Source organism: Macaca nemestrina, chromosome 12 (genome assembly GCF_043159975.1).
Source record: "Macaca nemestrina isolate mMacNem1 chromosome 12, mMacNem.hap1, whole genome shotgun sequence".
Lineage (NCBI taxonomy): Eukaryota > Metazoa > Chordata > Mammalia > Primates > Cercopithecidae > Macaca > Macaca nemestrina.
In genome coordinates this window covers 117586817-117611861 of record NC_092136.1, presented here as the reverse complement: position 1 = coordinate 117611861, position 25045 = coordinate 117586817, and the positions used below count along the sequence as shown (strand labels likewise).

Genomic DNA, 25045 nt, shown 5'->3' with positions numbered 1-25045 from the left:
TAGCACTTTGGGGAAGTTAGTGAACTTCTCAGAGTCCTAATTTCCTTATCAGTAAAATGGAAATAACACCCCCTAGGGAATTATGAAGATTAAATATAATATCTGTATAATATAAATACAGTATCTAGAATGGACCTGGCACAGAACCTGGCCTGTAGTTAACAATGAAGTCAGTGGTGGCTATTATTATTGCTGGAGGTATTGTCATTACAGAGGGCTACATCATACTTAGCCTTAAGAATTTACTTACCTTCTCACATGAATCAATTCCTGAATTCCTCCTTGTCAGGGATTCTCTCGGCTTCCTAAGTCCATTTACAGGCACCATAGAGTCTTTCTGTAATGTGATGGATTTTTGGCTCCCAAATCTATGAAGCTGCCAGGGTGAGAGTGCCTGATTAACTAGGTTTCTCAGGAGGCACCCAGGACCCCCGAGCAATGTCCCTGTTTCCAAAAGCAAGGTATTGTCTGAAATGCCCAGAATCCAACAGAAATCGCTCCCAGGAAGGAGTGTTCATGTCGTGTATGTGCATGTATGTGTGTGTGCACCTGTGTGTTCTTGGCCAGCTGAAAATGGAAGTTGGTGGCCAAGTTGTGTCTGAGGGAGGTGAAAATCCCCTCTATTATTAGTGATTATACTGTGGTCATACATCACAGAATGGTTAAGAGAGTGACTGTAGGGTCAAATTGCCCAAGTCTGTGTCCCAGTGCCCTCACTTACTAGTTCTGTGGTCTTGAGTAAGTTGCTTTGATCTCTCAGTGCCTTAGTTTCCTCATCTGTACACTGGGATACTAATAGTACCTATGTTTTAGTGTTGTTGGGATAATTAAAAGAAGTCATATAAGTAAAGTCCCTAGCAACAGTGCCTGACACATAGAAGATGCCTAACAAATATTTGCTGAATGGATGTCAGTAAGGAAGGCTTTCAGAAAGTGAGAAGAATCTTGGAAGTGGGACCTGCTAAGTGTGTATTCTAAGAGAAACCTCCCGAGCCTCAGTTTGCTGCCTGGTGAAATGGCATGATTTCATGCTCTTGGGGAACACTCTAGCCACAGCAAGTCAGTCATGCTTCCAGAGCTTCTAAGGGTCCTGTGCAGAGCAGACTTGCTCGGCCACCAATTTTGTGACTGTCACAAGAGTAGGCAGCATGAGGAGAATGGCAAGGCCATGTGGCTCCCTTCTCCAAGAAAGTGCCTTTCAGCTGCTATGAGTGCAGTGCCTGGTGGGGACGGCAAATGCATTTGCTGCTAAGAGGATGCTCCTGACACCGCAGCAAGAAGCCCACGAATGTGTTTTCCAGCACGTCTGCTAATGGCTTCATCACAGCTTTTTATGAGACGGTGTGAATTGCTCTGACCAATGAGGCTTAATGGCCTTCCTCAACGAGCTGCCTGGTATATTCTCCCCGGAGGCTCGGCTCAGAGTTAAGCCCAGAATATTAATATGGCCGGATGTGGGCCCTCCCCCATCCTATAAAGTTGTGGAAATTGAGGTCAAGTTGGGTCCCCTGCAACGTTCTTTAAACAAGCAGCGGAGTGGTTTGTTTGCTCGTTGATCTTCCTGGTGGAGAGGGAGTGGTTTCCAGCTAGAGACCTGGGACCCTGCCCTCTCTTCCTCTAGGTTGGTGTCCACTTGCTAGGCAGTGGATTTCTTAAAGGGGCAGGCTCCTCAAGAGGAAGGGGGGCACCCCTTGATTCCAACATTCAGGGCTACTGGGATAAGAGCAGGAAATATCTAGGCCTGATGCTGGGATAAGAGGAACAGATGGCTAGTCCTCCCAGTCAGGTGGATCTGCCACTGCCAGCTGTAATCATAAGAACATTCTCCCATGTGGTTGAGGGTTGGAATGGCACCATGTCAGAGATGGAAGGGGGTCTTTGCAGTCTTACCCATCCTCTCCCTCCACTTTCCAAGTGAAGGAGTAGATGATCTGAGTGAGGAAGGGAATTGCACAGTCACATGGTGTCAGGGCTGAGTTTAGAAGCTGGGTCTTTTGGCTCTAGTCTAGATCTTATCCACCCACTCTTCTGCTGGCCCTCATTCAGTCCTCTGTGGCAACACATTTCTCAAATTGGCTATCAGGGTCTCCTGCACTCTTCCATCTTCCATTCCAGGCGAGCATCCCGGCTCCTGTAGCCATTCATCTCAGAGCATGGTCTTGAGACCTTTTGCAACTTTCATCTGTGGGATGGTAGAAAGAGCACTATAACTCTCTTTAGGAGCAATGGGGTCACGTTTTAGTTCTGTAACCTAGCTGTGTGATTCTGAACAAATTCCAAAAATCCTGGGTTTCTTTTTCTTTTTCTCTTTTTCTTTTTTTTTTTTTTTTTTGAGACAGTCTTGCTCTGTTGCCTAGGCTGGAGTGCAGTGGCACGATCTCTGCTCACTGCAACCCCCGACTCCCGGGTTCAAGCGATTATCCTGCCTCATGCTCTCGAGTAGCTGGAACTACAAGCACGCGCGCACGGCTAATTTTTGTATTTGTAGTAGAAACGGAGTCTCATCATGTTGGCCAGGCTAGTCTTGAACTCCTAACCTCAGGTGATCCGCTCACCTCGGCCTCCCAAAGTGCTGGAATTACAGGCATGAGCCGCGGCACCTGAAGGCTGGGGTTTTCTATAGATCAGGAACTGTCTCTGATTCACCTTTGCCAGTGCCTGCTATATAGTCAGTGCCCAATAGGCGCTTACTGAATGACTGATGCTTGAAGGTCAGGTGAATGAGTGAATCCTGTCACAAGCCTCCGTGGCTTGTGTGGGTATTGTTAGAGCCCATGCTAACCAAGTCTCTCCCCCTTGCCTCTCCTGCAGCCCGCCCTGAAGATGTCGGCACCAGCCTCTACTTTGTAAATGACTCCTTGCAGCAGGTGACCTTTTCCAGCTCCGTGGGGGTGGTGGTGCCCTGCCCGGCCGCGGGCTCCCCCAGCGCGGCCCTTCGATGGTACCTGGCCACGGGGGACGACATCTACGACGTGCCGCACATCCGGCACGTGCACGCCAACGGGACGCTGCAGCTCTACCCCTTCTCCCCCTCCGCCTTCAATAGCTTTATCCACGACAATGACTACTTCTGCACCGCGGAGAACGCTGCCGGCAAGATCCGGAGCCCCAACATCCGCGTCAAAGCAGGTAAGGGACAAGACGCCTGCTGCCCCAGTGGCACAGGAGAAGGCTGTGCCGTCATTCTGAGGGTATGTGTGTAACATGCTCGGGGTGGGGGCGCTTGCAAGAAGTCATTCACCCAAGAACAGTTTTGTTGTTCACTTTTGCATCTTAGTTTACCACTGGCTGTGTGTCCATAGGCATAAGAGACTCTTTCTCTCTTTCTCTTTCTTTCTCTTTTTCTCTTTCTTCTTTCCTCTTTCTCTCTCTCTCTCTTTGAAACAGAGCCTCACTCTGTCGCCCAGACTGGAGTGCAGTGGCGAGGAGACATCTTCCTAAGCTTCAGTTTTCTCATCTGCAAAGTGGATGCAACTGCCTACCTCTGTATCACCACGTGTGACGGTTAAATGAGATGGTGCTCATTTAAATGAGGTGCCCACTTCAGCCCTTGACTTACAGAAAATCCACAGTGAGGTTTTCTTGAAGCCTTTTATTAAAAAATAATAATTAAAGAAGAGTGCACACATTATAAGTATGTAGCTTGATGAAATTTTACAAAGTTCAACTAACACTCAGATCAAGAAATACAACATCAGCACCTTAGAAGCCTTCCTCAAGCTTCTTTTCCCACACTATTCCTCTAAGAGCCACCACTATTCTGATTTCTAACAATAGATATTTTGCTTATTTATGAACTTTATACAAATGGAGTCCAATGGTATGTATTGTCTAGACCTTTTGCTCACCATTCTGCTTATGGGATTTACCCTTACTGCTGTGTGTGGTAGGAGGTTGGTTGTTGTCACTGTCATCTAGTGTGCTATCATGCAGCTAGAACACTTTCTTTGTCCGTTCTACTGCTGAGGGGACGTCTGAGGATAACACATCTCGTGAGAAAAGGCATTTTGGTGAAATTCACAATGAAATACTTTTAGCAGTGAAGGATTTTGGTCTTTGGAAGAGTAGATGGAGGTGAGGAAGTAGCGTTTCTCAGGTGGTCTACTTTAAGAAAAAATGTCTCATTTATTTGGATTAGGGCAGGAGGCCAAGGGGACAGCTTAGATCAGCCATTCTTCACTAGGACATCAGGGTACACTGGCGTGTCATAATCAGTGGCAAGGTGGGTCTCGGATCATTATAAAGCACTGAAGTTTTGGGAATGGTTTTCAACTTAGAGACCCAGCCCACTGCAATGGTGCCAGGCCTAGGTCACGCCATCTTTTCCAGGGACTGTGTTGGACCAACCAAGGAGAGTGGTTCTGGGAAAGGCCTCCCAACCAGCATGTGGTGACAGACCCTCTCTGACTTTTTGGGGTCCTTTTGCCTTAGGGACACCTCTCATAAAAGCAAGGTTTAAAGTAGCTGGGAACGGGAGTGTGTAGGGGTGAGGTGAGGTGAGAGCTCTGCCTCATTCCATCGGTTGGTTTGGGGCTAGACCATGAGCTCTTAGAACACAGAGTTGCTCAGGGTTTCTCCCCGGACTCCCCATGGACTCTTTTTAAGAGCAAGTCCTTTGCACTGCTCAACCCCAATGCAACACCAAGTGCTGGACTAGGAGCCCTGAGGCCTGGATTTGGAGCCCAGCTCTGGCCTCCACAGTGTGGAGGATTGGGTTAAGGGGAAGGGATCATGTTTCCTGTCACCTCCCCCTCATTGGGTTAGGATGCAGTTTTCATAGTAAGTGTATAAATGTGTTTTTACAAATGAAGAGATTAAGACAAAGAGAAGTTAAGTCACTTGTCCAAGGGCACACAGCCAGTTAATCAGACGTGCAGCTATCATGAAAAGTGACATTATCAAAGTGCTTTCCTTGTGCTGGGCCTTTCATATGCTGCTCTTATGGTGATTTCCTTTTACAAATGAAGAAACTGAGGCTCCAGAAGGTTAACCAACCCTTGTCCAGGATCACACAGCTGGCCAGAGGATGAGGCAGGGCCCACTTGTTAGATGCCATTAACCATAAACCTCTGCTGACTCCCTGGGACGTCACGGGTGGCGTGCACTCCAGCCGGCCCTTTCCACTCCGCCACCCTGCCTCCCTCCAAGGTCCATTCCCCTTGTTCTCCTCTGTGCTCTCCCATAGCTGGAGTCAGGGCCCTGCCCAAACCCATGGAAGGGCTGGACCACAGAGCCACAGAGCCACCAGTGCCTCTCCTCTTTTCTCTTTCTTCCACCTCAACTACATCTCCTCCTCATCATAGCCACAACTTGGAGAAGGGGAAAGAATAAAGGCCGAGGGAGGGCCAGGGAGAGCCAGGCTGACTGGAAACACAATCAATTAAGAGACTCTTGATGATGCCAGAGGGGCTGCAGGTGCATAGTCAGGGAGTGGGGATGGGCTGCCAGGGCCCTAAGTGTCACCTTGGCAACCATCGCAGGGAGAGGAGGAGGGCACGCTGCCCAGGTGCCTGCTGAGGGACAAGGTCGGGAGGCAGCAGGGCTCTGGATGTTCCAGCTTTACTTGGCAGAGAAGGGCGTGGAAGGATCAAGCGAGGCCTGGGAGAGGCCAAACAGGAGGACAAGGCAGAGGCAGAAGCCTGGGTCCCATTCCTAGGGCTGGGTCTGCCTGCCTTTAGGGGCCAGACACATACAGTGGCTGCAGGTGGCGGTGCCCCAGAAGCCAGCTGAGGCAGGAGGTGGGCACTGTGGGGGAAGGGATGGTTCTGAAAGCAGGGGCAAAGCTGGGGGTCAGGGAGGGGTGCTCTAGAGGCTGCAGCCAGGGTCAGAAGCAGGGAGAAAGTGGCAAGGATGCTCTGTTTTGAAGAATCTTGGAGACTGTGTCCATGTCTCGAGTTCTGTATGCTCAGAGCCAATCACAATCCCAAACATTTTCTCCCTTTGTCCTTGTAAGTTCAGGATCTGAACTACATTTCCAAGCCTGCTTTTCACGTTGAAGGAGCCCAAAACTCAGTTGTTAGAGCCTGTGTCACAGGTTTTGTTTGGGTGCATTATGGTCACTGTGCCCAAAATAATTGCCACCCTGGGTCTAACAATAATTCAGGAAATCTGGTTTGGTTTTCTTAGGGGAATTCTAGCATATTTCCATATTACCTGCACATCCCTTTGGTGAATATAACATTGCAGGGCTTAGGTGCTGCCCTCAAGGCTCTTAAAATCTAATATGATTTGCTAATACCCAAATGGGAAAGGTTGGAATTTGGATGGATGGTCTTGCAGAGGGAGGCCAGATATTTTTGAGGGAGAAAAGGCTGCCCAGTAGGATGGGGAGGAGGTTGATGGAGAAGGAGTTGCCCAGACAAGAACAAGATCATGGCAGGGGCTTCTGGGCTGGCTAAGAGGGAGAGGGGAAGGAAGAAGTGAGGAAGGTGAGGCTGAAGGAGCAGAGGGAGTTGAGCTGACTCTCTGTTCCTTTCTGGGGACCCTCACCACATCCTTGTGACACTCTTCTCTTCCCCACTGCCAATCTCTCTGCAGTTTTCAGGGAACCCTACACCGTCCGGGTGGAGGATCAAAGGTCAATGCGTGGCAACGTGGCCGTCTTCAAGTGCCTCATCCCCTCTTCAGTGCAGGAATACGTTAGCGTTGTGTCTTGGGAGAAAGACACAGTCTCCATCATCCCAGGTAAGAAGCGTCCTGGGGCTGCGGCAGACGGGTGCTCGCTTTGTGGGGACTGGGTAAAGTAGAGATGCCTGAGCTGGTTGTTGAGGTCAACAAGATCTTGAGATTGGCCCTGGGGAGTGATTTGTTATTGTTCTGGTGATGCTTTGGCAAAAAAAAAAAGTATCTTTGGTCTTGGTCTGGCACGTCTCTGTGTGGGGTGTTGAAGACCCACACGCTGATCTTGACTGGGTGTGTGAGGGTGCCGTCAGACACCCAGTGCAGCGGAAGCCCCATCCTTTCTGACTGCTGGGGTTTTGCTTGACCCAGTCCTGAGGCAAGGCTGGAAGCACCTTACCTGCGAAAGGTGGCAAGGGGACGAGGGATGAGAAGAGGGTTTGTGGTCTGTGTTCCTGCGTTGTGTGACTAAAACAGTGAGCACTGCCTCCTTGGAGGACCTGACTTCAGGAAGCTTGTGTATGGGGACTTTCCTTCTTGCATGAGTTGGCTAAAGACTCCATCGGAATTCTAGCTGGCCTCGCTTTGAGGCTGATGTTGGGAGATGGGGTTCATACCATGTTGTGCGTTCATCTCATTACAGCTGCTGTGATTACGAGTCCCTCATTATTGGCTCCTTTTACCTCTGTGGGGTTGTGTCTCCCACAGGAAAACAGGTATGGAAGCCCCAAGAGAGGACCTCAGGTCCTTAAAATACCTCTAGGCCTCCATTTACAAAACTGAGATATTTCCATCACCAGTTTCTTCCTCTCTGCACATTGCAGGGGTTCTGCTGTGTTTTCTTCCTTTCTCTCCCAAGGACCTTTGTTTCCCTTGCTGTAAATTGGAGCAGCTTGACCAGGTGATCTGAGTGCCCTTTGAGCATTAAGGTCCCATAACCGATTGTATGAAATGATTCTTGTTCCTCAGGGTTGATGGTTTAGTTGGGGAAGATAAGACTTCTATTCATGGAACCTTTAAAGCAGGGGTTCTTAAGCCTGCCACCCATTTAAATCCCCGAGGAACTCCTTTAGAAACACCAGTGCTGGCCGGGCGTGGTGGCTCACGCCTATAATCCCAGCACTTTGGGAGGCTGAGGTGGGTGGATCACGAGGTCAAAAGATCGAGACCATCCTGGCTAACACAGTGAAACCCCCTCTCTACTAAAAATACAAAAAATTAGCTGGGCATGGTGATAGGCGCCTGTAGTCTCAGCTACTCAGGAGGCTGAGGCTGGAGAATGGCGTGAACCCAGGAGGTGGAGCTTGCAGTGAGCCGAGATCGCACCACAGCACTTCAGCCTGGGGGACAGAGCGAGACTCCATCTCAGAAAAAAAAAACACCAATGCTTAGCGCCAAATCAACTGAATCAGACTCTGCCAGGAGTAGAGCCTGGGCATCAGCCTTTTCAATGCTCGCTAGGTGGTTCTGATGTGTACCTAGGACAAGAACCATGCTCTGGCGTGTTGACAGCTAATGCAGCAGGAGACTTTCTTTGAGACATTAATTTGCCTTTTTTGCTCAGTACTTTTTCCTTCTCTCAGTTCCAAGCAGATGGCCAGGCCATTATATCTCCAGACTTCAGAGCTTGTACCAGGATGGGAATTCGAAGCTCCTGGAAGACAGCTGCTCCTCCTGTCTTTTGTAAAACCATAGGCTAACAGCAAAGGTTAGGAAGGGTGTTTTGTCTGGGGAGGAGAGCCTCTGAGGGCAAGGAACAAAGAGGAGATGAAAGGATGCCAGGGTTGGGGACGGTGCGGAAGGCTGCTCCCTGGACGCAGTCAGAAGAGGCGGTTGGACCCCGCTGGGGTGGCTGTGTGGGGCCCTCCTGGGTCCGGGACTGAGGCCAGGGTTCTTGTGTTCAAATGAGTCACAAGGTGCACAGCCCAAGAGCCAAAGCAATCATTCAGGCAGGGACCATGGGCTGGTGAGGACTAGAGGTACCCTGGACCTTGGCATACACTGGGAGAAGCCCCAATAATGTTGGGAACAATCTCCTGCCTATCTAGTAGAGTCAGATTTAAGGTGATTTAAAGAACATAAAGAAATGTGGTGTTCCTTATACACTTAAGTTTATGGACTAAGCATTATATCCATTAAATAATGATAATTTTTGCATTACAATTTTGGGGGTGCTTACTATATCCCAGGTACAGGGCTCAGAAACTTCCATACAGGATCTCTTTTTATCATCACAAAAAGTCCACAAATGTGTTTTCCCCTCTCCACTTTACAGAAGAGGACACTGAGGCTCAGAGAAGCAAAATACCTTCTGAATCACACTGAGCAGAGGGTGGGGCTGGAACCAGAGTCTGTTTTTTCAACCTGTGTGTTGAACCCCACACAGACATGCTTCCCCCACCGTATAAATGTATCCGATAAAGTGTTACTCTAGCTACAGTGGAGGCTTTAAATGTGTGCTATAGGCAGTGAGGGCTTTGGCTTTAGGAAGGGGGACAAATTGATGTAGGGACGACTTCATGGAATCAAGTGCAGTGTGGTGATTAAGAGCCTAGAATCTAGGACCAGACTACCCGCATTTAATACTCCATTGCTTACTAGCTGGGCGAGTCATTTACTCCCTCCGTTTCCCCACCTGTAAAATGGACTCATAGGGTTCAAGTAAGAATTAAATGAATCAATATATGAATAATGTCTAGAACACTGCCGGACACTTGCTGAGCACAGGTTATAGTGATTATTAGGTGGACGAGAGCATTGGCGCTGGCTGTTTGCTGCGGTGGTGTGTGTTTCTGGTATGGAGTGGTGTTTGTGTTCCCCATGCGACTGCAGTTCCCATGGGCCAGCACTGGATCGTTCTCATCCACACATCCCCACTTCTGTACTCGGGGTAAATAAAAGCTCACTAAATGATCAGTGAGTAGATGAATGGGTGGCTGGAAGAATTCTAGAGGAATCTGGGGAATGGCATGGACAAAGACATGGAATAAGGACAGCAGGCTGGGCGTGGGGTGGGGAGAAGACCAGATCAGATAGGAGAGAAGGAAGGTTAACTGGTTCCTGTGCTTAGGAGCTGGAGGCAGGGAGCTTCCCCCAGGCGGCCCTTGTAGTTGGTGCTTCAGGGCTGTCTTTGATGTCAAGACCGGGCTGGTGGCCCCAAAGGGCATAATTATCAGGGAAGTGGCCTTGATGCTAATCTGCGGGGCTGTGTTAAGCTTTTGTTTTGCAGAACCCCTTTCTTTAGTTTGGCCTTGGAGAATTTTCTTCTCCTGCCCAGCCCTCCACCCCTATCCATAATCATTCTAGATCATTCGACAGCTACATGTTAGATCCAGGGCCAGTCTTCCCCAAGCACAGAAATCCAACTAGCATGATCATGGAGGACTCCATGAGAACCAGAGAGAGTGGAGTTTTGTCTTGTCCAGGCTCTGTAGGTAAGGGGACCAGAACTCCGGCCCGCATGCCACATGCTTTAATTTTGACAAAGGCAAGTAGTTTGATTTTTTTTAAAAATAGGATTTTTTTCCACTAACCATATTCACACTGTGCCTAGTATGTGTGCTGTGTGTGTGTGTGTGTGTGTGTATTTTGAGGTGGGGAGGCTGGATGGCACTTCTCATGGTAGGGGAAGATTACATGGCAAGTTGCCCTGAAGGTTAATGGAGGATGGAGGAGCCAGGGATACTTCCCTCTGACGCTTCAGGATCAGCTTCCGGAGCCAGAGGAATTGTGTTGACTTTGATTTCTGGATCTGCAGGGCTGGGCTCAGCTTCTCCACAAACAGCAAGTCCGGGAGGAGCTGGAACACAGAAGGAAGAGCAGGGAGACTGGTGTGGGCCCATCAGAGCCCCAGGAGGCATCCCCTTGGGGATGCAGGTACCCTGGGAGGAGGGGACCCTCATGTGGTTGCAGCCCCTGTCGGTGGGAGCTGGCTGTCCCACGCCTCTTTCTGAGGGAGTCTGGGAAGAATTGAAGGCTTGGGACCAAAACAAGCTCCATGAATTGAATGTTTACTCACAGGTTAGCCTTCCTGGCTCTCTCTGGCTATCCTGAAGCTGGCGAAGGAAACTCTCACCAGCTTTTTGGCTGTGCTTTGCCCAGGGCAGTGACAGGCTGGAGAAATAGCTCAAAGTGCTACCCTTTAGCCACCTCCTATACCCGCCTCCACTCCCTCAAGCAGGTCATCTTTCCATCCCGCTGTTTAAAGACGTGTGTATGAAGCACAGAGCCTCTCACTTTGTATCTGGCAGACTCCCACCCTTGCTTCTCTCTCCAGGGATTTGGTCCTGGTGTGAACTGGCTCTCTAAGGCTGGCAGGGTGGGGGTAAGAGGGCCAAGGGCTGTGCACAAACATAAATTAAAATTAAGGCCTCCAGTGAAGCTGAGATGTGGTTTAATTTCCCATCTGCATGATCACCATTACAATACATGTTATTGGATATAAAGATAAATCCGGCCCTGTTCCTAATAGCTTTTAATTTCCACCAGACCTGATTATATCAATGCGGGCCCCTTGTGGGAGTTTCCCAGCATGCTCTTCCCCACCATCCTGACTGGCTGTTTCGGCCCCAGCGGGGAGTTTGGGACACTGCTCAGATGCGGGCCAGATGTGTCTGCTGCTGCTCAGGAAGACAAGCCTGCATCAGCTCCCTTGTCCATGCAAATGGGAATACTGAGTTGTCACTGTGCCTTGGCCAGCTGAAAGTGCGCTGAGGACACTGTTTGTTGTGAGAAGGGAGACACAGGGGCAAGGAGGCATCTGGCCAGAGGGGTCCTGTGACATGAGAAAAGGTCTCCTAGTGTCGTATAAGGATTCCTATCAGGCAGTGCTTCCTCCCAGGAGCCCACCTTTGGCCAAGAGAGCAAAGTAAACCACCAGCCTCTGTGGAATAATGAACTCCAGAGTTCCAGGGTGCCAAGTGGGTTTTCATAGCTCTCATTCCATTCAGCGATCTCTTCTGCCTGGGGTACAGTGGACCCCTCCTCTCTGTTGACGCCCTGGCCCTCTTTTGTCCCTTACACTTTTGTCCCTTACTCTTCCACGAGGCCAGACATAGGCCTGCCAGGCAGACAGTACTACCCTGGTTTCGTTCCCGGAGCCCTGCCTTCATTCTGTCTTGCATCCTAGTCCGTTGTTTCTGTCTGTCTGCCGCAGGAGGGTGTACAACTATCTTTTTCATCTTTTTATCCCCAGAACCAGCACAGCACTGTCACAGAGGAATAATAATAATAAGATTAATGATAATACCTGTCATGTATGGAGACCTCTTTTGGGTTAGGTATTTTACATATATTATCTCTAATCCTCACAATAACCCTTTAAGAGAGAGATTGTTTTTATGTTCTGTTTTTGTTTTCATTTCCTCATTTAATAAATGAGGATGTTGAGGTCCAGAGCAGTTAAGCACGTTACCCAAGGCCACAGCTAATAAGAGATGCGGCCTGGATGTGAGCTGGTCTTCCATGTTCCTCTACTTCCCGCTGCCTCTCCGGAGCAGGCTTGGAATCGTTAGGAATCCGGTGTCCTTAGGTTTCAACATAGGAGGAGGGCCCATCTCTGTCTCCTGCACTTGCCTGGGAAGAGAAACCTATCACCAACCCTTGTGCTGACCTCTGGCTGTGTGTGCAGTGACCAGAGGCTTGGGCTCCTCTGAAGGGCAACAGATCTCCAGCTTAAAAACCAGTGAACAAAACAGCCATCCTAACAAGAAGGCTTTGTTGGGTTCTGGCTCTGTTTTTGGCCCCATGGGAGACACAAAGACTGTCCTAAACTGGGAATTTAGGATTCGGCTCATGTTGTCGGCTCTGATGGACAGGGATGGATAATCTCAATACAACAAACAAATGTGATCTTGGTTTGGCTTTGGAATGCAGATTCAATTTATTAATTACATTTTGCTCAGGCTGACATGAAGGTCACTTCTTTGGCTCCCACGAATCTACACCAATTTGAATGGGAGATAGGCACAGAGAGGGGAGGCGGTGCCAGTGCTGGAAACCAGTATGGGCCACATGTAGGCTGTGAACATGTGGAATCACAGACTGTGAGAGCTGGAAAGTGCCCTGGAGACTGTGTCACTCAGCCTCTCCATTTATGGATAAAGAAACCCAGGTCCAGACCAACGCTCTCTCCTGCCATCTTCTCTCCTGTCTCCTGCTCTCTCTCAGGGCGCATGATTTTAACTACTCATGGGCACCTTTGTATTTCACTACAGATACCAGATATTTTTCCTCCTTTGTCTGTCTGAAGCCTACGCATCTTTCAAAGTCTGGTTCAAATACTACTTTTTCCATGATGTCTTTCCTCAATTTCTGCTAAGAATGGATTTGAAAGTCACCCAGATTAACCTACTCCAAGGGGCTCCTTTTCTGAACTCCCTCCAAACTTTATCGGTTCCTTGCTCAAGACACTAATCGTACTTTGTCCTGTAATTTTTTTTAAAAAGTCTTATCTCCATTACAGGAATGTATAATCATCAGGGGCAGGATTCATATTTTATTCAGACCTCTCTTCTCTCCAGTGATTAATGGTGATGACAAAATGACAGTCTCCCCTACTGAACTGTCCTGTGGCATGGAGGACACCACGAGACCTGCCTAAGGTCCCGTAGCAAATCGGTGGCATTACCAGGGTCTCAGCTTGGTGGTCCTTCACCTCCATAATGCCGAGTTGCTTCTGTGGGTTCCTCTTGTGATTCTCTGCTGTTCAGGTATAGAATTGGAGACCTAAGCTCTCAACTACTTACAAGCCTGGAGAAAAGCGGCTGGGATTGTCACCCTGCACTAGTGAGAAATAGACGATAGATCCGAGACAATTCAACAAAAGGGGCTTGGACCCCTGCTGGGTGCCAGGCACAGTGCCAGGCCTTGCAGAGGAGTCCAGGTTGGCCATGATCTGTTCCTGTCCTGGCTTCTGTCTTGGGACTATAGTGTCTTCCCATAAAGAGGAGGATACCGCAGGAACATTCTTTCTGTTGATGGCCACACAGTAAGGCATGCTGAAGGAGACGGGGCTCAAGTCAGGCCCTGGAGTCTGTGACCAGGTCAAGAGGGCAGAGAGAGCACTTTGGGTGGAGGTGAACAGTGCAGGCACAGGCAAGTGGGCAATGAAAGGGTGGGGTGATCTGGGAACATGGCTGGAGGGTAAGAAGTGGTGAGCAAACTGAGAGGTCACTGGGCCGTTTAACTCATGAAGGTACTGTCTAGTTCTAGGGAAAAAATAAGGGACAACATGATAATAATGAGTGATATTTATTGAGCACTTACTAAGTTGCCAGGCTCTGTTCTAAGCATTTGACATATGTAGTTTGCTTCACCTTCTCAGCAATCTGAAGAGAAGGACTTTCATTCCCCCATTTTGCAGATGGGCAAGCAGAGGCACAAGAATGCTAAGTAAATTGCTTAAAGGTAGTAAGTAGTGGAGCAACAACTTAAACTTATGTATTCAGACTCCATCTGTGCTCCTAAGTGCTGCACTAAATTGTCTCCCACAGAATTCACATATATATAACATTTTATATGTATATATGAGACGGAGTCTCGCTCCGTCGCCCAGGCTGGAGTGCAGGGGCGCGATCTCGGCTCACTGCAAGCTTCGCCTCCCAGGTTCACGCCATTCTCCTGCTTCAGCCTCCTGAGTAGCTGGGACTACAGGTGCCCACCACCACGCCCGGCTAATTTTTTGTATTTTTAGTAGAGATGGGGTTTCACCATGTTAGCCAGGATGGTCTCGATCTCTTGACCTCGTGATCCGTCCGCCCTGGCCTCACAAAGTGCTGGGATTACAGGCGTGAGCCACCACGCCCGGCATATATATATTTATTTTTTGAGATGGAAGCTCGCTCTGTCACCCAGGTGATTTGGTTCACTGCAACCTCCGCCCCCCAGGTTCAAGTGATTCTCTTGTCTCAGCCTCCTGAGTAGCTGGGATTACAGGTGCACACCACCACGCCCGGCTAATTTTTGTATTTTTAGCAGAGACGGGGTTTCACCATATTTTGAAACTCCTGCAAACCAATAAGAAAAAGACAATGCGACAGAAAGTTGGAGAACAGTTATGAGCAAACAATTCACAGAAGATATAGTGGCATGTGGTGGAAAGAAGACAGGCTGTGGAGTCTGCTAGTCTTAATTGATGACCTTGCAAGTTACTTCCAAAGCCTCAGTTTAATCATCTGTAAAATGGGAATGATAAAACCTATTGCACATAGAATCCTTGAAATAAAAATTGGGCCTCGGAGGAGACTCAGATTCCTAAATGGGAAAGGAGTCACCTAAATGCATCAAAGAAATTGCCCATCTAGCTTCATGCAGTTGTGCAACCTTAGACCTCATCTCCCTCGCCCCATCTTCTCCATCGTCTGGCATCATCACCCACCACCTGTGCTGCCTTTTTTGGGTGCTGGGCTAGAGGTGGTAAGCTAGGGGCTGCAGCCACCCAAAGGTGTGGTGGTCCTAGAGTCACAGATGGAGAGTGAATCCCCCTAAATATGATCTTGAGAAAGCTACAAATGACTGTGCAAGATGGATCACCACCATCATGTTTTTATCTCAAATATTCCATAATAACTGAATAGAATGACAGAAACAAAGTACCTAGGATGTAGTATTAATCTCTGGATTCACTAGCACCTTGCAGGGTACCTGATAAACATTTTCTGTTGAGGGAAGGAATGGAGGTGCGGTTTGGTACCAACATAGTAAAGATCAGCTCCACAAACTGCAGGGTGTCTAATTTGCTCCAAGTGCTCAAGCCCTGGTTCAATAAAAACTATTGTCTCTCAAACGATAGTTTATAAAGTGCTTTCAGATGATGTCACTCGCTTCTCACAGTAGCCCCCGTTACCTTGCCCATTTTACAGGTGTGGACACAGAGGCAGTGTGGCTTAGTGACTTGTGCAGGCAGAAGAGGAGGGAGAGGGGAGGCAATAGACGTGTATGAGTCCATAAGCGTATGTAAGGCCCCACGGCAGGCACCTGCATGTAATCTCATTTAATCATGCTTGGAACCCTCGGAGGGAAACATGCTACCCCCATTCTTAGATGTAAAGAAAATGAGATTCAGAGAGGCCGAGTGATTTGCTCCAGGTCACACAGCTTCCAAGTGGCAAGGCCTGGGTATGGACCAGAGCTTCTGTCCCCAAAGTCCAAGCTTCTTCCTTGTAACAGTGACTCCAGGCAGAGCGCTGTCCTAGGAACTCCCAGCAATTACTGTCTCCCTCATCAAGGCAGTTAGAGAGTGGAAAAGGCAGCTGGTCCTTAATTTGGCTGTTTGTTTGTTTGCTTTGGTGAGAAAGGAAGCCTCGGACTCAGACATATTGTATTCTTCCTTGAAGTGTGGAGAAAATCCTACCTTCCAAAGCTGTTAAGCACGTGTTGCAGGTTAGTGATTACAAGAAAGCAACGAAGGGAGCAATGGGATTCTCTCCCTAAACTGAAATGATACTCATAGTGGCAAGAATCGTTGGTAGGAAAATAAGTGATCAGTTACTGAGCTCATCGGTGATAAGTGTTTTTCTCTGTCATTTTATTTAAGCTTCACAGGTGCCCTGTGTAGTCGGTATTATTATTCCCATTTTGCAGATGTGGGGCCTGAGGCACAGAGAGGTCAGCCTTCCCAAGACCATACCCTGAGGAAATGACGAGGCAGAATCTGAGCCCAGGGCAGTTTGATTTCAGCTCTTAGAGATAGCTTGGGCCACTTCTCCATCTGTGCCCTGCAGCCGGCATCTCCTTCAGTTTGTATGGTGCTCTCTGGTTTACAAAGCCTGTTCACCAGCATCATCTTATTGAATCCTCCCAAACACATCTGCGGGAGACACAGGTTTAACAGACTCATTTAACAGACAAGGCAATCAAGGCTTGGGGGCACTGAGGGACCTGCCCAAGGTCACACAGCCAGGGAGGGGTACACCAGAACTCTGGTTTTGATGCCTATGCCCCAGGAGCTCTCAAAGCACCCCCTCCCAGAGAGCGTGCCCGCAGCTCCCTAGAACTCCTTCCAATATCCCAGCAGGCGGGCTGCTCTGCGCTTGCACGCCAGTTGGTTGGTTCCAGAACCATCAGCCGCACTCCTCAGTCAAGCAGAAATGTCTCGTGTTCACAGGTGCCTCTGGCGGCGTGTGCATGTGTCATGTTTTGCTTTTCCATTTAGTTCATGGCAGGCGCTGCATTTCCAGAGCACCCCCTGGGTGAATTTCAGCAGATTTAAGACAATTGCAGGAAAACGCTGTGCCCCGGGATCATACCGTGGCAGTGGACACAGAGCAAGCAGCATTGTTTGGTTAAGTTGGCACCTCTGAAAGTTACCCTGAAATCAGAGCGGAATTCTTTATAGAAGGTTATCCTACACATAAATCATCATTAGACTACCTCATTTTTGTTTAATGCCTACCTAACTGCTGTAGTCTAAAAATATGTGTTTAGTGAAGTCAAGGGTTGCAGGGAAATTATAGGGTTTTCAAAAACCCATTTGCTTTGCTGGTGTTCACATCAGAATCAATCTTGCCTTTAGTTCTCAATCTCATCGCAAACATGCAGTCTTGCTTGCCGAATTCTGGCATTTAATGTAGGGTAGCATTTATTCAGAAGAAGCCAACGGTGCTTACAGAATGGTAGAGCTATGTATAGATGGCACTTCCTGCCAAGCCTGTGATTTTGAACTCTGTTGTGTATCAATGAGAGCCAGAGCTGGTGGAGACGGTGCTGTGGTTCTGTGCGGAGGCCTGTGCTGGGTAACAGTGGGTGGGGTGGTCTGCATCCGCAATGCCACAAGCCTCAATGTGTGTGAGCACGTAGTAGGCACCCAGGCAATGTTTGTTGAATGCTTAGAGGACAGTTTAGCCGGGAAGGTGACTGATCCTTTAGATTAAGTTGTAAATGGGATGGATGAGAATGAAGGGGCGTGTGCGGCTGTACCTGTTTCCGTGGCTGCTGGAAAAAAGCCACCATTTGCTCCTGTTCTTCTCTGAAGAAGCAGGGCTTGCTTGGAGTCTTTTTTGTGATGAAGTAAAGCTGTTTAGAGAAGCAAAATCCTGTGGGCTCTGGCCTCAGAGGGACCTGGGTTCCAACACTGACCCCGCTCCTAACTTGCCTTCTGACCTTGGCCAAGGTCTTAACCTTTCTGAGCTGCACTTTTTTCAGTTGTGAGGATTCAAAATCGGGTACTTTTATTTTCTGTATAGAGAAAATACTTTTTCCATGTATATAATGTATTTTTCTATATAGATCTGTTTTCTATATACAGTTTCTCTATGCATAGGTTTTCAGTTTTTCCTAGGGCTAGACAGATGCATGTCCACAAGCTGCCCCGCCTTTGTCGTCTTTGCTGTGTAGCCTGGGAGGTCTGTGAGGAGTGAGACCATGGGTGTGAGCATTTAGGAGGGCAGACACAGCTGCCCTGACACAGAGGGTCACAGGCTCATGCGGCCTTCAGGGCTAAGGACCTGAGGGCAGGATGTGGAGGATCCTAACCCTCATGATGGGGCAGAGAGGCAGGGACACCCTTAGTGTTACCCCCTAAGGCCAAAGCCCAATGCTCCCATTATGCTCTTTGCTTTTGTGGGCCTGGTGTCTTGCTGTGTGCAGAAGTCTCTGGAGCTTAAATACGAGTCTCTGTAGCTGCCAAGCTCGACTTTCAGAGTGGAATTCCAAGCCGGTTGGAGCCGGACACAGACCTTCCGCATCCCAGTATGGAGGGCAGGAGGGGCCCTGGGCCTGGACGAAGGCCTCTAAGGTTGAGGTGTTTCCTCTCACACCTAGAGACTCCTCTTCACCTCCGGCTCAGAGCAGTTTGGGGCTTAAAGTATGTCTGAATACCCAAGCCATTAGGGCGACAGGATCTGCCAGAATCCTGAAGAGACCACTGAGAAGCAGACAACTGAATGGGAGAAGGGCCTGTGGAAGTGGGTGGCCGTGAAGGTGGCCGTGGGTGTGGGTGGAGTCTGGGGCTCTGCCAGGTGTGGAGTGAGCTTCATCCTATGTGAGAGTCTGGGGGCTTCTCCGAGACTTTGTAACAAAGGAATCCCTTCTAAGAGCACGTGGCTGGGGTCCCTCTTCACCGCCCCTCATAGTGGGACACAGAAAGGGAAAAGACTTGCATTGAGAATGTTCCAGAACCTGCGGCTACTGCCCACGCCTAGGAAAGCCATTTTGCAAAGCCTGATGGAACATGGTTGTACCCTAGGACCTGCGCCCAGGAAGGGATACAAAACCACAGCTTCTGTTTCCCTCAGCCTGTAGCTGTGCCAGCCATAGCTGTGCCAGCCATGTCTGACGTCGATGTCATCCCCTAAATCTAAACGCCTATGTTGGCATAAGCAACAATCCGTTGATTGGATTTTTAGTTCATTATTTAATTTAGCAAATGTTTTTTGAGTGCTTCCTGTGTGCATGATGGGTGCTGTGTTATGTAGACAGTGATTCCCAGGGGTCTCTGCTTGAGGATCTCAAGGGATTTGGAGAAATTCCTCTTCCCACGCACCAAAGAAACTAATTTTAATTAAAATATATATGCGTGCATGTGTATAAATAGTATGCATGATGTAATTTGTACGTATTGAATAGGTACATATATGTATTCACACAGTCATGCACACACGGATCTTTTTTACCCATGGAAAGGGGAAAGAGACTTACCTGTGTAGACCCCAGCAGTGCCCCAGAGCAGGGACCTAAGAAAGATGTCTTGGTGTTTTGAATTTTAGGGACAGCCTTGGATGAACCACTGTTTCATGAGCCTGTTAGGCATACGAAGGGTGGGCAGGGGTATGGAAACATTTGGGGGCACCGTGCCAGCCTTCAGGGTCTAATAGGCAAGATGAGTATGGGACACAAGTGACCCCAACACAAGGCAACAACACAACACGCAAGAGTGTGATGAGGGTGCAGGAGAGCAATCAAGTTCTTGGGGGACTGAGAGGTGGGGGACACTCATCTTTTGTGATTAGAGAAGATGCCCTGTAGGAAATGGCCCCTCCCCCTGGGTCCTGGAGAAGGGGTCTGTTTTGGCAGGCTGAGCTCCTGCAGGGAAGCAGTGTTCTAGATCTGCCAGCTCTCAGCTTTAGAGTCCCCTGGGGAGCTTACGAAAACCACCAGTGTCTAGCCCCGACCCCAGGACAATTAGATCAGGATCCTTGGCAGTGAAACCCAGGCATCTGCATTTGTTAAAACTCCCTGTGTGATCCCAGTGGGCAGCTGGGGTCTGGGCGAGGGAGGTTGTGCCAGTGAACTCCTGGAGAGCTGAGAACAATGGGCTGCTCTTGGGGAAAAGCAGCCTGGCTGGGCTCAGGATGCATCACAGGTGGGATATAACTGATGTTGTGCGAGTTGTATGTAATCAAAGGGCAATGGGGAGCCAGTGAAGATTTTGAGTGGGGCATGGTTTGGAAGGAATTTTAGGGGTTGGTCTTCAGTAATCAAGGATGTTTCCAGAAAAGTGGAGGTCATCCCTGGCTTCAGCCTCCTGGAGTCCATGTCTGCCCTTGAATTTTCCAGGATTTATCACTGGGCATCCTTCAGGGGGGTGGGCCCAGAGCTGCCTCTGTCACATACCTCACACTCCCGTCTTACTCTTGTGCCCCTCCTCAGGCTGCTGGCCCTAAACCCGGGCACCAGTACGGTGAATGTGGCAGCTCACCAGAGAGGTCTGTGGGAGGAAGGACCCCACATGGCATACCCAGAGTTTAAGCAATGTGGGGATCTAAGGCAAACTAAATAGTCTCTCACTTTTTATAAAATAATAGTTAAATTTGTATCGTGCTTTTATGTTTACAGCACAGTTTCATACATATTAAATTATTATTATTATTATTATTTAAGATAGAGTCTCATTTTGTTGCCCAGGCTGGAGTGCAGTGGCATGATCTCGGCTCACTGCAACCTCCAACTCCTGGGTTCAAGCGATTCTCCTGCCTCAGCCTCCAGAGCAGCCGGGGTTACAGGCGCCTGCCACCCCACCTGACTAATTTTGGTAATTTTAGTAGAGTTGGGGTTTCACCATCTTGGCCAGTCTGGTCTCAAACTACTGACCTCAAGTGATCCTCCCACCTCCGCCTCCCAAAGTGCTGGGATTACAGGCATGAGCCACTGGGTCTGGCCCATATATATATAAAATTGATTCTTGTCATGATTCCGTGTAGCATGGAAACAATTACCTCCATTTATAGATGAGCAAACAAAGGCCAGAGGCAATGGCTTTACCTCTGCAATTCTTTCCAGACTCAGGAAAGGAAAAAAAAAAAAACTTATTGACAGCAGGAAGCAGGCACCAGGGGCAGCATTTATTCGGCTTCTGGACTGTGGACCAGACACTATGCCAGGCACTGTCACAGACGTAACCTCACATTTTAAAGACAGTGTTTTATCTGTTTCCTCATGGTCTATAGCCCATGATGAATGGGAAAACACTTGGCCTGACCAGCAGACCAGAACCAGATAAATAAAACAATCACTCCATGTCTGCTTTATGAACTTACCTTGTCAGGGCTGTTCGAGTTGTTGGATCTCATTTTGTACTTGTGACAGGTGGTGTCATCACTATGTTCAGATGAGGAAACTGGGGGTCAGAGAAATGTCTTGCCCAAGGCCAAGTAGCAGAGTGCGAGTGGGAGATGAGATCCTGCCGCATGGAGTGAGTCGAAGCTGTACTGGTTGTTGTGTGGAGTGTGCAGGGAGAATAAAACACAGCACTTGCCATGTGCCAGGCATTGTATGATTAGCTTGATAAAACTGACTCTTTTAGTCTTCCCAGTATCATTATAAGGTGGGTGGAATTATCATCCCCACTTTTTTGTGTTTTCTCTTTTATAGATAGGATCTGGCTCCATCACCCAGGCTGGAGTGTGGTGGCATAGTCTCAGCTCACTGCAGCCTCCATCTCCCATGCTCAAGTGATCCTCCTGCCTGAGCATCCCAAGTAGCTGGGACTACAGGCACACATCACCACACTCAGCTAATTTTTTAATTTTTTGTAGAGACAGGATCTCACAATGTTGCCCAGGCTGTTCTTGAACTCCTTGGCTACAGTGATCCTCCTACCTCAGCCTTCCAAAGTGCTGAGATTATTGGCATGAGCCACCATGCCCAGCCATCATTACCATTGTATAGATGAAGAAAAAAAGAACAGAGAGGTGCAGTAAATTGTCCAAGGTCACATAGCAGTAAGAATAAAGTGGGGATTCAATCCAAGCCATGTGGTATCAGAGCCCACTATCTGTCTCTAGGCCATCACATCTGGGGCTCCTGGTTCTTGGTTCCAGGGTCTTCCACTGGACTGAACTCTCTGTAGGAGGAGGAAGGGAAGAACACAAAAGGCAGGTCTCAGTCGCGGGGCCAGGTGTCCAGAGCTGCGACCCTGGTCTGAGCATGTCCAGGTGTGAGGCCTCCTCTGGGGGCCAGGTGTCCATGTGTGAGGCCTCCTCTGGAAGGTGAGTCCAGGTTTGATGTCTCCTCCGGGGGCTGGGTGTCCAAGTGTGAGACCTCGTCTGGAAGGTGAGTCTAGGTGTGAGACCTCTGGAGGCTGAGTGTTCAGATGTGAGGCCTCATCTGAAAGATGAGTTCAGGTGTGAGGCCTCTACTGGGGGCCTGGGTGTCAAGGTGTGAGGCCTCCTCAGTGGGCTGTGTGTCCAGGTGTGAAGCTTCATTTTATTGAATGAGTGTCCAGATACGAGACCCCCCTGTAGAGGCCAAGTATCCAGACGTGACCTCTTCATGCCCCTCTCTCTTTTAGATCATTTTCCTAACAGTCTCCGGCTATCCTAGGGTGTGATAGGGATAGGGCTAGCAAAATGGGAAAGGGCATGGTGTTTCTACTTCCGGCTCTGTCCCTAAATAGTGTTAAGACCTCTTTCTGGATGTCAGTTTCCTCATCTGTAAGTGAAGGGGCTAGAATAGATGATCCCTTAGGTCCCTTCCAGATTGGTCCAGTTTAACAAACTGTACTGAGCCCATGTGCCCTCCATTACTCTGGGCACTCAGCTCTAGTGACAGGTCTGTGCCTTTCAGGGGAGAGATAGAAGAAAGAGCTCCAAAATTTAAATTCCTTAAAGAAACTCACACATGTGCACAAAGAGACATGGACAGGATTAGTCATCATGGCCATGTTTGTGATAGCAAAAATTCAGAAGTCAATATTGATACATTAAATATGTTATAGTCACACAATGAAATACTATGCTGCAGGGGAAATGCATGAACCAGAGCTTTACAAATCAGTGTGGACACGTCGGTTGAAGAGAAAAAAGCAAATTGCAGAAGGATGCCATACATTATGGTACCATTTGTACAAAGTTTGAAAACATGCAAAACAGTCCTCTGTATTGTTTCTGGATGCATACATATGTAGCAAAAGTATAAAAACATGCATGGAAATGATAAACACCATATTCAGGATAGCGCTTACCTCTGAGGAGGAGGCGATGGGCTGGTGGAGGGAAATACAACTGTTTTCAGAATGTCTTCTTTCTTAAAATGTTTCTTCTAAAAACAATCTGAAGAAAATATGCCAAAAGAAACATGGGTCTCTTTCCATTATTTTTATGCTTTTCTGTATGCATGATATGTTTCATTAGAAAACAAACCATTTCAACACCATGTGCAAAGTTCTAGGAGGTTGGAGGTGGGCTTCGCATCCCACTATGATAATCGAGGGCTGCAGGACTGGGAGTGCAGAGAGAGGAGTTGTTGGTGAAAACGAGGTCTGGGGGCTGATTCTGGAGGGCGATTGTTGATGGAGATGGGGGGGGTCAGGTGCTCAGCAATGCTCCCAGTGCCCTATTTATTTCCTGCCCCCTGTTCCGGGGCCACCTTCGGCAGGGCTTGGTGCTCTCAATTGTTGTAAAGTAACAATTAAAAGTGGCATAAATACAGGAGGAGAAGAAATGTATCTGCCTCGGGATCCTGTTGTAATCTGTTTCCCAGTTTAATGAGGGCCTGGAGACTCAGCATGAGGCCACTGAAAATTAAGAATACTGGGAGTATTTATGGGGCCGCGAGGCCTTCTTTTTCCGCTGCTCCCTGTAGCTGGGGGTGCAGAAGTGACCCCGCAGCCCTCTGTCCTCCCGTCCAGAGGGGGAGTCAGTAAGTATCTGCAGCCTATAAACAAGAGAGTGGGCCTGTGGGGGCAGGCAAAAGCGATTTGGGGATGGGTGGCCTCGAGAGACCCGGATGATCACCCCCGTGGAGAAGCCTACTCCCAACCTCACCTCACATTACAAGAGAAAGTTGGGAGTTGAGGTCATAGTGAACAGGGAAACCTGAGAGAGAAAGGTGATCCCCTGCTTGCCTTCCAGCCCTGGGGATGAGGCCCCCCTTCAGGGTCTGGAGAACAGAGGGTGTCCTGGGCAGAGGGCGGGGCAGAGTCACCAGCTGCTGCCTTCTTGCTTTGGCTCTTAAAAGCACCTAGGTTTGTTCCAATGTACCCTGAAACAATGATCTCCCCTGTCCTGCAACTCCTCTATTTCCCCCTCCCTCTTACACATCCAAGTTCACAGGTGGCACATGCAGGTGGTAGAATTGGTTTGTCAGGGCTGCAGGGGGCCTTGGAAATCATGGAGCCTAATGCCCTGGGTATTTCTTACAATACTCATAGCCCTGATGGGACCAGGGACCTAGGTCTCAAGAAGCATCCTGCTACAGGGTGAGGAAGTCTGTCTCATTCTCAACAGGGTGGATTTGTATTGGGGTCCTCTAAAGTCTGGAAGTATCGCCAGAGTTTACAAAGAGGACGGAATTAGTTAATGTGCATATCAGTGTGTGTGTTTGCAAGATGAAGTTGCTACCTTGTTTATCATGGGTAGTCATGTAACAGACAAGTCTCCTCCTTGATGGAGGAGTACTGTTCGTAGGGAAGCCTTGAGGTGATTTTGGCACGCAAACGCGTAGTTGGGGATGTTCACATGCTGCTTCTGCAAGTAGGCCCCAGCACACCTTTTCTGGAAAGCATTTGGCAATATGTATCTGAAGTCTCAGATGTCCATGTCTGTAAGGCTCTATCTTTAAGAGAGAACCAAAGATGGCAATAAAGAGTTCTGCCGGCCGGGCACGGTGGCTCACGCCTGTAATCCCAGCACTTTGGGAGGCCGAGGCAGACGGATCATGAGGTCAGGAGATGTAGACCATCCTGGCTAACACAGTGAAACCCCATCTCTACTAAAAATACAAAAAAATTAGCTGGGCGTGGTGGTGGCCGCCTGTAGTCCCAGCTACTTGGGAGGCTGAGGCAGGAGAATGGTGTGAACCCGGAAGGCAGAGCTTGCAGTGAGCCAAGATCGCGCCACTGCACTCCAGCCTGGGCGATAGAGTGAAACTCCCTCTCAAAAAAAAAAAAAAGACAAAACAAGTTCTGCCAACTGCGATGTTGTTTACAACCCTGAAGATTCAAAACTAAATATCCAATAAACAGGGGAATGATTAAATAACTTACAGTACA

The 25045-nt window shown here is 48.7% G+C and overlaps 1 protein-coding gene across 1 annotated transcript in view; it reads left to right on the top strand.

Annotated features, from left to right (window-relative positions):
* Positions 1-25045, top strand: part of LOC105476431 (DS cell adhesion molecule like 1) — a 365099-nt gene that overhangs the window by 14386 nt on the left and 325668 nt on the right. The window contains exons 2-3 of the mRNA XM_011732389.2: positions 2812-3129; positions 6538-6684. Coding sequence (XP_011730691.2) covers positions 2812-3129; positions 6538-6684 — 465 coding nt within the window. The remainder of the gene's footprint in view (positions 1-2811; positions 3130-6537; positions 6685-25045) is intronic.